A 14142-nucleotide genomic window follows, 5' to 3' on the forward strand; every position below is an offset into this window, starting at 1 on the left:
AGTCTCAGCCCGAGAATGGAGCGGTGGATCCTCCCACTTCTGCATGCATGGGTAGACTTCTGTCAGTCCCCCATGGCCATTGGGATGCTATTGGAGCACGGTGCGTGCGCTTTACGCAGGCCAGTAACCACATATAACAGTCAATCAAATCTTCAGTGATGATGATGATGATGATAATAATAATAATAATAATAATAATAATAATAATAATAATAATAATAATAATAATAATAATAATAATAATAATAATAATAATGTTCAACATAAAAGACTCATTTATGAACCATGTCTCTTTCAAATGTGCCTTTGAAGGCAGACCTAGGCCGTGCGTTTAGTTTCATTGCTCTTTTGTGTATTGTGTAAGGCGGCTGCTGTGGCCCTCAGATGATGCACCTGGCGATGAGAGCTGATAACAGCTCTGTCCAGCAAGAAGATGGACATCGGGCCGTGCCTGTGCGCCTTTTTGCAGGAATAATACACCTCGACACTGGTACATTATTTTTCTTTAGCATATAACGTGACGTCACGACCATTTGCCGAATAAGGCAGGTTTACAGACTTCTTTCATTATGTTGCCTTTACACACACCTGCAACAGTAAACACCATTCTGAAAATAAGTACGTGAGATGTGTGAATGTAGACTTTCAGTCTAATTCATTCAACATTTTGACGCGGCCATTTTTAAGCGTAAGTTCGAAGTGCGATAGATAAAAGCTGTTTGTTCATGTGCTTGGAATATTGTAAAGGCCTGCATGAAATGACAAGCTGCTAATGGGACTGCCCGGTGCGCCATGGCACGCTCATTGTTATCAAGGCCCTAAAATAAACAGAGGGGAAGAAGAAAAAGGCCCTAGACATATTATTGGCCTATGCAGCATATGTCAGATTTGATATAAAATAGTGAAGACCTGGTCCAATGTAAATCGCCAAATAATAATAGGCTAATATATTTCTGTATGAAATATATTTCATGCAGAAATATTACAGTAAATTTGAGAAGTATATATCACGGTTATATAATAATAATTATTATTATATTCATAATTCACATTTTATACAGAAATATGTTTTGTACATTTGAGAAGTCTGCAGCCTGAATCTTTTATTTTAGTTCGTCCAAATAATAATTATACCAACTGAGAATATTATAGGCTACTAATTTAGCGGCTCACATTAAAATTCTTTTAGGTGTAAATATACATACGTATGATAATTATAACCTTGCATTTAAAACACCCTATTATAATTATAGTATCCTGTTATTAATATATATATATATATATATATATATATATATATATATATATATATATATATATATATATATATATATATATATATATATATATATATATATATATATATATATATATATATATATATATATATATATATATATATATATATATATATATATAGTTTTGTTGTTTTGTTGTTTTTCTCTTCCCAGCCCATGTCGCAGGCGCAGGCCATACTCAGCTCTGGTATCTGCGGTGCCTGAGTGCCAGTGAGGTTGTGACCTGTAGCCCACTTTGCAAAACAGAAACTAGATTGTTGCTGATGCCCTCTACTGGTGAGGCCAGTAATAGCTCGTAAATGTTACAAGAGAAACAACACAACTGGAGGAGCGTGGAAGACTGACAAGAGGGGATGTGAGCTATACATAATGAAAACATAATAAAAGACACTTGGATAATAAGACCAAACTTGCCACACATATTACTCATTTAGCTCAGTTCTCTTTTTCAACTGCTTCTATCAGCATGGGGTCAATTACCTCCAGCGCGCACTATATTGGATTATCTTACCACTAAGCAGCATTATTAGCCAGGGACTATCAATATACAATATAGACTAATCAATACATTCAAGAACACATAAAGCCGGCTGTAGTCCCTGTGTTACAGCCGCCCCCTGCCATTCATTCAGCAGGTTATCAGCCGGGTCACTTGTGCGGATGAGGACATCAAACATTCATTCAATAAATCAATCTACCAACTTTAGCCTGCAGTGTTTTAATGAGCCCCTACACGACAGGCCCTCCCTCCTCGACTTTAACTGCAGCAGGTGTGCACGAGGAGGCTATGAGCAAAGCAATGGCTTCCAAAGTTAAACATTTCTGTTCAGCAACATAAGAATTCAACGGAAAGGTAAGACCACAAAACGCACACATTACGAGCCGTTTACGCACAGGGTTTTCCCTGTCCGGGATAGTTAGGTTTCCTAAATCGAATATCATTCTTCAAGCTGAAAAGATGAAGAATGAAGAAAAGGGAAGAGTTTTCTAGAGAATTATTTTTGTTAAGTGGAGTTAGGCTGCCATTATACAAGTCAAAGAGGCTAAGCGGATCAGTCCGTGTTGATTAAGAGACTTTATGTATTTATGCATGTTTAGATCAATTTAGATGTATATTATTATTATTATTATTATTATTATTATTATTATTATTATTATTATTATTATTATTATTATTATCAGTTTAATTATATCCATGCATGTGCTCTTCCATAGTCAGGACCTAAGTCTTATTCACACTAATAGGTTTGTGATCGCGTCCTCATCGGTTTTAAAAGCCGTTATCTCCCCTGTATGGACAATGAGTCAATAAGACTGTCCAGCCCTTGTCAACCCCAAGGCTCCAATCAATGCACCAATATTACACAAAATGATCGCGCGTAAACCCCGTCATTATTTATTAAATGACATGTGGACAGTAGCGGAGCTTTGTCTCTGTCAGTGGATATATAGTCTTATAATAGCCCTAGAGATTTCCTTCATTTGAAATACGAGCACAGTTAATTATAGGCCTAAAACAAAGTTTAGCGACGGTCATTAGAGAATAAAATACCTTAACTAAAGCCTGACATCCTCACAGGGGCGCTCATAGGCCGGAGACATAATAGCTCTCTAAATTGCAGGGAGCGAAGACTTTGATACTTAACTCACTTTGATCTTTTTTAACGAGTCTTACTTGCGCGCCATGATGCTTCTTTAAGAGGCCAAATAAACACGGGCACACACTTATTTGGACCCCAACCCACTTTAGGTGTATTATTTGAAAGAGTGCTTCTGTATTTGACAGATTTGAGCGCGCGTCGCCGGGGTTTGGAGAGGACTGTCTTCAGGCCGCGTTGAGAGAAGCTCTGTCCTTCGCCTCCTGACGCCGCTGACCACTGACCAATGAAGAAGAGCTGCACGTCGGGATTTTGAGACAGCGTACGTTCAATTTAATATCTTAATGTAGAGCGTTTCTATTCTGTGCTAGTTTGTCTGAAAAGGCCAAAGTTTGGTGCAACAAAATAGTTTAAGTGTCGAAAAGTGCATAATAATGAAACAATGAAATAATGATATCTACACATAATTTAAATGTTTAAATAAATGCGGTAATAATGGTGTCCTGCAGTCCTGATGCAGTAGGCATATGCTCTGTTTCAGCCAGCGCATAACATTTATGCTTTTATTCCTCTCATCCACTTGGCCCCTCTTATCTTCCTGAGACAGCCAAAAAAAATGATACTGCGGGATAATCCTAACTCCCAGAGGGTTAAGACAAAGTACAATACAGCACTGTCAACCTCTGGCCAGATTTGTTTACGTTATGATTTATTGGATTCGCTTTTTTCGCTCTGACAAATGTATTGAGTTCCTGACAGATGCCTGACAGGCCCCAGTCTGACACTCAGCCGACATACTAGTTTGAGAAGTGCCTCTGAAAATCGTTGAGGTTTGTTTCTGCACTTTTCTGCTTTATCTGTAAAAATTTACATGCGACAGTTTCACCAAAAAACAAAAAAACAAAAAAAAAACAAAACAAAAAAAAAAACAAAAAAACAGATCGGTTAATGAGAATTTACAGGAGTGACTCTGTTCGTCCGCATAACTCTGTTTGCGTCAATTCAAAATACAATTCGCCTGTTGCATAATACATGTAATTATTCTTATTCGAAGTACAGACCGTTTGAGAACAGTCTGATAGAGCCTGAGCTGTGTGGGATAAAGTCGAAGTCTGTGTAAACCTGTGGACTTTGTTTGTCCTACTGTGCGCGCTCACGTTTGGTAACGTGACAGCTCATGTAGGCTCATGTAGGCCTATAAAACAAACACCATCAGGCCTCATCAAAGGTCTAATATTAGACGTTTCAAATTAGTTTCAACTTAATCCAAAGCTACATCGATGCAAAAACCCGCATAAAGCCTCTAACGACAGAGCGTCACTGTCCTTAAGAAAATACACTTTACAAACTCACTGAGCATCTGCGCCATCACAGCGTTTCTCTTCCACAAGTCATTTATGAGAGAGGAAGGCACTCAAGTGTCTTGTTGCGGGACCCCTGAGAAATCATTTAAACTACAACATTGCCCCCTGCTGGAAAAATGAAGGTATTACAACAAACCACTGCATGAAACCTGGAGAAATGCTAAGGCCATATTATTTTATAAATTGAATATTTAAAGAACAAAATTACTTACATTTAAAATGTTTCTGCACATATCTTCTAAAGGCTCGTACATGAGTTGGATTCAGTGTATAAGTTTGGTTCAATGGTAAATTCATCTCACTTTGTTATACATAGAAAAGAAGAAGAAAACACAAATATTTGTACATAAAGACACATAAAATGTAATGCACACATGTGTTATGGTGGGGACATCCCGTGGAGAGAAAGAAATACAATATGAACAATGTAATAAGTTATTTCTCTGGGCATATTTTTTCTATGACAAAAGATTAACTTAAAACATTTTTAGAAATGGTTTAAATTGTAAAGCAGATGGCGATGGATGCATTTAACAAGTAAAACTAAATCCTTCACCTCTTTGATGTGGGGACTGCCTTCGTCTGTTTGACTTCACAAACTACAAGCTAGAGCCAAACACGCCTATGACACGCCTGTGTGTGAGACTCACACTTTACTGGTGATTTCACTCAAATAAAGTGGCGTCTGAAAGGCTTCAATATGTCTGCATTAAACTGCATAAAAACTAGTGAAGGAGAACACGGGGTGTACTCAGGACATTTTAATATCTATTTAACAGGGTCAATAAAGTTTTATGGAGAGGATGGGCACTGGAACAACACGACATCTCACCTGTTCACAATCATGTTCTATTGAAAAATATAAATAATAATGTTCAATGTTTATTTAATGTTTCCCATGTATTAATAAGTTACATTTTATCCATCTTTAACTGTTATATCATGGCTGAAAAAATCCTTTTGATAAACATAAAATAATTTGATAGAAAAGGCTCACACTTATTTGGTAATGTTTTTATTATTATTTAAATTTGTGTTTGTGTGTGTTGAAAGGTCATTAGATTTACATGTTCATCCTCACAAATGATGGATATTTTTTTTTATTCACATTTTTATATGGTTGATTTTATTAAATCTTAAAAAAAAACCTAAACAAACAAAAACCAGAAACCATAGAACAATTTTTACTATTATTTTTCCCCATCTGTTTTAAACAATACAAAACTATGACTATAAGATATAAGATTTGCAGCACCTTTCAACAAATTATCTTATTATTCAGTGCATTTGTCTCAGCAAAAAAAGTGAAGCGATGTGAGGCCTGAGCACAGCTTTAGGATATGTGCCATTACCAACAAGCGCCTGGGCCTCCTCAAACGCTCCTCATGCACAAGGCAGAAATTAAGTGTCTGTTGAATAAATTGCGTGTGCTTGCAAACTTTGTGGCCGATGTAGTGAAAGACATTCTAAATACATCTGCATGCTAATACAGAGGTTAATCGTTAAAACTATAGAGCAACTAGTCATAGTTAATATGAGAGGAAAAGTTCACTATTGGGGAGGACTCTAGTGATGCTAAAGACAATAGAAAAATGTACTTTAAATTATGAAGTTTTAATTTGGGAATTTAAAGAACATTTAATTTGGTTTGGACTAAAAATAAGGTGAACATAATTGAAAGTGTTTCAATAAAATGCAATATGATCATTTGAGCTCATGTTTTTCTTTGTTTATGAATTGTCAGTGTTCTGACAAATATAAGAATCATAATGCAGTGAATTTAATGGTAACACATTCCATAGTTCAACTGCACGTGTTGTACGTGTGTCGCCACTTAACACAAGTGGAAATATACTGATCTACACCAACAATTAACAATTGTGTGACTCAATTTTTGTAGTACAATTTAAATTAAAATTGAAGTGAAATTTGGATGTATCATGAGTTGATTCAGTTTCAGTAAGAATGGTGATCATACTGAGTATTATTAAAAGTAATGTGTTGCTATATTGTGTGTTACAGTTTGTTTTGACTATGAGGAATATCCTTTTCACAATACTGACATTCCTGGAGATAGCCCAGTAAGATATGTACATTTTAGCTTGGCCGTAATCATATTTTTTGAGAACGTGAAAAGAAGAATCTGCGCATGTTATAAATGTCCAGTGGTGAGTGTGTCATTAATGGGCCGCACTTCAGAGAAAAGGTAAAATCCTGCTCCAGATGTTGTGCAGCTGGGTGGATCTGGTGCTGAGGATCTCCACAGCCTCTGTCACAGTGCAGCCTTTCTAATCTGTCCTGAACATTAGGCAGAGAGCACTAAAAACCCATCATGGCCTGCTCCGTCCACTCCACAGGATCCTCGCTTAACTGCAAAAACACACAGCAAAAACACAACTTAGTAACAGTGTAACAGCATGGAGGCCTGTTTAACCCCAGAGAGCTGCTATGAGGACAAAAAGCACTGACTTATACTGAAACAAGGCTCACTATAAGAGAAAAGCAGAAAGAAAAACAAAGTGTGGAGCACGGGTTATGAGGGGAGAGGGCCCGGGGCGACAGGGCCAGGCTTTGAACTCAGGTCCAGAGCAGCTCACAGGGTGCTCTCACACAACACACACACAACAATACTACACTTTAGAGACAGGTTTAGAATTTAGATTAACAGTGAAAAGTATGTACACAATTTATTTTATTTGTAATTAACTGATATATATATATATATATATATATATATATATATATATAAAACATATTTCTATATACATGCACACAAATGGTCTGTTATATATATATATATATATATATATATATATATATATATATATATATACATATATATATAAACATTCCATAAAAAATTAGGATCTAAAGTAGCTAAAAATATATATAAAATAATACTTTGTTTTAAAATGGTCAGTTTATCAACACATAAACTGACTGATAATCATTTCCTTCACAAATGGTAAAGGATATAGTTACTTTTAAAGCTTACACAGTGTGTAAAACTAGCCTGAATATGGATAATGATCATTTGATTTTTGAGAACTCTCTGGCCTGACCTTGATAATCTGGAGATAAGCCCCACCCTGGCCTGGGTTCAGTGGCCAGTGGCCTGACCAGATGCCCCATGAACTGACCCCGTCCTCCCTCAGAGATGTCGAAGTAAAGAAAGAGCGATCCTCAGGGGAGCGCTCGGACTAACAAGAAAACTGCGGGCCCAAATCTCTCTGAAGTGCTGTGTTTTCCCACCGGACCACTTTCAGCTTCATAAACATCTTAACTAGCCAGAGGTCCCACAGGGGCTGCTGGGAAATCCTCTGGGCAGCCACGACTTGGGAGCTGGCCCTTTATTGCATCCAGGTGGTGGTTAAAAATGCTGGCCAGTCATAAATGTCCAATAAAATGCAAGTGGCACCTCCAGGGGTGGACAGGGTCAGTGCACCTGTCTGCAGACCAAAGCCCGATGCTCCGACCAGTTTGATATTCTCCTGTGGTGCCAATATAGTGCCACCATTTAAGCAGCTTCACTCACAGAGACTGACCAGACTATTGACCATATTGAATCTTACATAACGTCGAGCTGGTCAAATTATGAGATTAATCTTTTCTACAAGTAAAGTTAAAACTGCATGGTTGCAATGGTTTTGTATATAATTTGGTATCCGTTTTTGTATCAAATGCCTGGAGACCTCACCCTAACAGGCTTAGCCTTTGTTAGATAATAGAGCTTGGCATTATGGTGTCACATATTATGAACTTTTCAGTTAGTCTAATGCTAAACCAATGAAGGTTTGAAGTTGTTGAGTACTACAGTGCCCATTTGGAAGTATTCTGACACTGCAGAGTGATAAATGTATTCAATACCCAGCGTTCAGTCTTGAGTTATATATAATTTACATAATTGGTTCATCATATTGTTGCACCTGGTCAAGTCCCTTTTCCTACTTCATCTGAGTGAGTGATAATGAATATTAAACCCCCAGTATGTAACATTTTTAGCCATAAATAAACTCAAATAAAAACATGTTTTTAGATGTTTTTATTACTGAAAAATGTAGAAAAACTGTGAGCGGCCTTGCATCTTCACAAACCTGACTCTTACTTGACCTGTAGGAGGAACTCATCCTGCTCGTTTCCATGGAAATGTTGTTCCTTCGGCTATAATCTTCAACAGTATGGGGTAAAACACGTCTGTCTCCATGGAGATTGTTTCAAGTATGACTTAAACTTTCTATTTCCATAGAATCATGGAGGTGATGTACCACCTCCAGAATGTTACATACTGTACCTTTAAAATGAGTGCAAATTGAATTAAAATAATATTTCTTGACAAATAAATTTTACAGTCCGGTGAATTATTTATTAACTCCTCAAACACCATCAGCGTTGCTTTAATTCCATGCCCTCAGTCCCTCCTGACGACCATAGACCACAGAGTTGTCCCTCTCATCAAGTGTCTGATTCTCATGATGCCAAGTGGCAGTGATGGAGAATTATGCTTTGGGAAAGTCTAATTAACTGTGAGCTATTATGAGGCTGGGTCATTGTGAAAATCTCTGGCTCCTCGCATTCAATGTAGCGCCCTCCAGAAGGGAAAAGCTGGAAGTACAGAACAAATATGAAATACATGTTATACCTTGATCAGACAAGTTTAGTATTTGATCAGAAAATTTTCCAGTCTAATTAGCTGCTTTTTGTTTAAAGCCAGCGCACATGTTAATGACCAGGGCAGCAGCCTGCCTTCATCTGCCCTGCCTGCCCCGTGTCCCGAGAGCTAATTGTCCCAATGCAGGTAGTGGAGGGAGCTGGACACTGGTGTATTGGGCCTTTGATCTCACATGAAAGGAGTTAATTGATTTCTGTGTTAGGGCCAGTCTTAAGGTGAGCCATAGGAGGAAGAAACATGGTTGTTAGTGGTTATTCAAAAACCTTTACCAAAATACCTGGGAGAGAAGAGAGAGATCAGCTCACATCCCTCTCCATCCTTACTCAATTATAATAATCCGACTCACATGGGCTGCTGTGGAGGAGAGGAGGAGATGCCTGCTCCGGGACATCACTCATTTTACCTTTGCAGAGGTATGGGGGCTCCAACCATGTGGTGGGGGCTAGTTAAAGTACAGAAGACCACACTGCTCCTGGTTGGACAAAAACACATAGGCTGACGTCAAGCGAGGCAGAGGTGCATAGTGCAACCAGGATCATTAGTCATGGAGCAGTGGTTTGAAACAAAATAGTTAAAGCACGCTGTAGCTCTTGATTTATGGCAACAAAGGAATACCATGTGTATCAAAATGTCGGACAAAAAACAAATTGTCGGGGTGCTTCTGTCAAGTGCTTACCACATAAACCGAAGTGACCCGGGTTCTAGTCCACCATCAGAGGAATTTTCTCCACATAGTTCCTCCATGTCTTTCCCTGTTTCTGTCAGTTGTACCTTTCTCTAAAGACAAAAAAGGTCAAAGAAAATACATATACAATAGTATAGAGAAACACAGGCAGAGGTTCTTGACCACTGGTATGCAGTGTTGGGCGTAACTAAATGTAGCAAAAATACTTTTAGAATGCAAATTTCTACAAACTCTCTCATTTGCTGGGATTCAGAATACAATTATTTTCCTAATATCAAAGGAATACATTGTGGTACTTGAGCACACAATTTAGCCTTCAAACTGCACTGCACAGTATCAGTGAGACAAAAGAAAACTGCTCTTGTGTGGTGCATGTGTCCGTTTTCCCTTCTCTAATTAGTAATCAATAAAAGCAGAACAGGCAGTGTAAGAAAAATGAAGCAGTTTTATCCTATGCCATGTTTTTACACTAAAATATAATGCAACTCCATGTGAAAGTATTCAAAACACAGAATAGAACAGGGTATGTTTAAATACATTTTAATAGGAATTACTTTTTTTTCTAATAAAAAAAAAAAATGTCATCACTGTTGGCATAAAAAAAAGAAAAATGCAATAAAACTATTCAGAAATATTTGATAATAACTTCCCAAACACTAATAAAATATAAATACATGTAATTAATAAAATGTACGCATGAATTTAGCAGTAATGCATGCAATTATTTTAATACTGAAAGACTGTACTTCGATACGTGGACGCTTAACTATTGTTTTTGAAATTTTAAGCACTATATTAGCCAGCTAATCTCTATGTTATGTACTTTAACTTTTACTTGCATGTATTTCTCCATATGTAATAGTTGAGGGATATTGGCAGGCACTTTGTTCATGTTTCCTGTATCCTACCTACCATTAGCTGCAGTTAAATCTCCCTGGAAACAGGTCTGTGCATGTGATTTGCTGATCACCTGCGTGTTTTGGCCCAGGCCTGGCTCACCTCTGTGTGTCTGTGCTGGAGTGGGCTCAGGGGAAGTGGGCCTGTCAGTGGGAGAGTGGCAGGCTAAGGCCGTCTTAACACAGCCCCTCAAACCACCTCATAAATACTGGCTTCCTCTTCCAATTTCCAAGCAGTCCATCCAGCTCTGTCCACAGGCCTCCTCGCCTCTGCATGTCATGTGCTGGGGTGTGAGTGTAAAAATGACCGCGGGACATCTGGTGCATTCTGGGAGGGTGGGGCTTTGATGTCTCACAGTTCAACCTGACTTAAGGAAGGCCAGGCCGTCCACAACACAGCGCCGAGGTGCAGTAAGTGGCCCTGGGAGAGAAGAGGAGATAGTGAGGGAGTTGAAAAGATTCCTTAAAACATGTCGGCCATATGTCAAAGGCTTAAATACGCAGCAGACAGCGCCTAACCGATCCTTCAGCACTCAAGCTGCTCTGCAACCTTCTCAGAGCACATACGGAACGGGTCTATTCTGTGCTTTATCATCAAGGTTACTCCAAAAAGAGATACATTAAGCAAGGTAAAAGGGGGCTTCTTTGATATTACACAGTAAAAAACATCTCCAGAAAACATAGGTGTTCTTTATATCTGAGCTTCATCTTATTTTATTTGCTGCTTCTTGGTCAGGATTATTATTATAATTTTTTTTTTTTTTTATCTCATTAGGATTCTCCTATAGTTTATATATATATATATAAAGTGTGATTTTAAACTTTAATTTGATTAAGTACCAAAACGTGTAATGCTATTAATTTTGTATTGTTTGTAAGTGTTTTGTCCATATTAGGCCAAGTTAAAACACAACACATAATTTATAGAGCAAGGCTTGATATACTCACTATTTTGGGGTAACATAAAGAGATTGTTATTTTTTGTATTTTTTAAAACCTATTGAAGATAATTTAAAAATGCAAAAATGGTAAAGACCAAATCAGAGTTTTACAAATAGATATAATAAATGATAATAATAATATAAATATATGAATAATCAACTTTACTTCTTCTGAGGCACAGCAGGCCCGTCACTTTATTGAAATGAGTGTCACCTCCATTTGGAACAGTTTAAAACGTCCCCGGGATCCAGCAGCAGGACCACGGCGTGGATACAAGCGCTGCTGTCATGTGCCGTACGCCTCACTACGCACCTGTGAACAAACAGACTTTACACAACAAATGTGCACTGTTAGCACTATCCAAAGTCTTCAGACTCAGTGGGATGAGGGGATAATTAACAGTGAGGAAATTACAAGTTTGTGATGATTACAAAAGGACGAGAGTAAACAGAAGTGTAGGCAGAAAGTTTCTACTCATTTGTTATAATGTAATTTAAATGAAGCTATAATAAGGTACATTTATACAGAAATAGTGTAGTGCATATTTGAAACAATTTAATTTGAAACAACTCAATTTTGTTGCATTGTCCTTATGGTTGAATGCAATTTAAACAAAAGTTTTCTATGTCAGACGTTTTAAAGCACTTTCTGAAAACCCTAAGAGGTGCTCACACCTTGTGTTGTTTAGGTTTATGAAAACAAAGAGTCCTTTTGTGTATAAGTACTGCCACATATTGAATTCATTTATTTAAAAAAAATCACAAATGAAAATATTTTAGATATTTTATTTTTTTTACATCTTTGAAATTAAATAATACAATTACATAAAATAAATATACATGGATCAGTTACTAAATTACATAATTACATAAAAATAAAAAATATATCTTAAAGTATACATTTTCATTTGGTATTGCACAGCAGGACATAAATCTAAAAAGCCATGTGTAATCCATGAATGTATGTCTGGTGCAGCTCAACGGACAACACTTCTCTCTGTGGTAAAGTTGTACTGGAACTGCAAAAGAAAAAAGAAAAAAAAAGTTTAGCCAATAGTTGTTTTTTTTTTCTTACATTTTTATAGAAACCATAAACATTTTGGACTCGGACTGAAAAATTAAGACATTCTAAAGGACTGATCCGCTGGGGACATGGGCCTACAGTGGCCTGGAGCAAAAACCTAATTAAAAACACACTAAAACAGGGAAACTATGAACAAACACTGCCCTCTTGTGGTCCATCGCGGACAAGACCAACTAAAATGTGATTGTTCAAATGGGAACAGTACGTGCTTTAACTCATTTAGTTTAAATGTTTTCTGTTTTTCTAAAATGTTGTATTTTATTTTCCACTATAAGTATAATAATGTTTTTCTCTCTACAAAGCAAGACTATGAAAATAACTAGGCTGAACTCACTCTATGATAAGAACGTAAGTAGATTGTTAAATATTGCATTTATGTAGGTCTAATCATAATAGATAAACTATTTAAATTAAAGATATAAAGAGTAAAAACGTATAAAATGTGTTATTAGACATGGCAAGCTCAGCAAACCCACTAAAACTCACTGAAGCATATAGCTGCATTTTTTCAACATTGCACTAGGTGGCGCTATATGATCACAAAAATAAGTTTCCAACTCTTCAACACAACTCAATGAGCCGCTCTAACTACAGCACACTCCCTCTCTCTCAAAATACCACCTCGGCTGATTCTCATCTAGATACTTGAGGAGCAACTTACCAAAAACCTGTCACTTATCACAAAACCTGTTAGTTGTGTGAACATTTCAGCCCCCTACCACCACCACCACCACGTAAAAAATGGTCCCAACATCTGGTACCGTAAATAAATAATCTGGTGTGTGTGTGTGTGTGTGTGTGTGTGTGCGGCGATGATGGATGGGGGAATGGGGTGTTATCAGGGAGAGCATGTATCAATGTCTGCCAGTTTTACACACAGGCTGACAGGGCACTGACACACCAGTACATGGGCGGCAGTCACCCAGACGAGCAGCGGCTTCCATTTCCCGTCCCTGCTCCACTGCCAAAAATATGTGACATGTTGTCTTCATTAATTCCACCTCTATTTGGAGCGCTCACACCTCTCCCTGTTGCCCTGTACACTACTGTCCTCTGCATATAGGGAAACACATGCAGGCAGAAAGGAAGACTGACACGAACAAGATATAAATACCTAAATAATGTCCTAATTAAAGGTGCACTATGTAAGTTTTCTGGTGAAGTGCTTAACACAACAGAGATGGCAATATTCCACAATATGGCTGAACTTAAAGTATCGCCATGGAGACAAGCAGGTGATACCGGTAGGCCAAGTTACAGGTCAGAACTGTGCAGAAGGGGACCTCACTGATTCATGTTTATTAAAGCCTTTTTGAGCGATTAAAACATCTAAAGCCAAACAGTCATTTATTAATGCCATACACAACATTCCAAAGCATACACAGGTGGCAGACCCTTTACTAGAAAAGTTACATGGCACACTCTTATCCCAGTTATTTCTATGTTTAATTTTTGTGCGGATGCCATATGCAGTGAGGATGTACTCAAAAGATGATCATCAATGACTAACACAAGTGGCGCATTTTGGCACATTTAGGAAACCTCAAAAGAACCTCAGAAGACTCAAAGTAATGCGATATGCAAAGTGTCTAAGTTTAAAAGGGGAA

At 37.6% G+C, this 14142-nt stretch overlaps 1 protein-coding gene across 1 annotated transcript in view; it reads right to left on the reverse strand.

The window, feature by feature from the left end:
- Nucleotides 1–12356: 12356 nt before the first annotated feature.
- Nucleotides 12357–14142, reverse strand: part of mvb12bb (multivesicular body subunit 12Bb) — a 30964-nt gene continuing 29178 nt past the window's right edge. The window contains exon 10 of the mRNA XM_033972256.2: nucleotides 12357–12470. Within this exon, the coding sequence (XP_033828147.1) occupies nucleotides 12429–12470 (42 nt within the window). The 3' untranslated portion in view covers nucleotides 12357–12428. The remainder of the gene's footprint in view (nucleotides 12471–14142) is intronic.

Source organism: Periophthalmus magnuspinnatus, chromosome 9, assembly GCF_009829125.3.
Source record: "Periophthalmus magnuspinnatus isolate fPerMag1 chromosome 9, fPerMag1.2.pri, whole genome shotgun sequence".
NCBI classification, from domain to species: domain Eukaryota; kingdom Metazoa; phylum Chordata; class Actinopteri; order Gobiiformes; family Gobiidae; genus Periophthalmus; species Periophthalmus magnuspinnatus.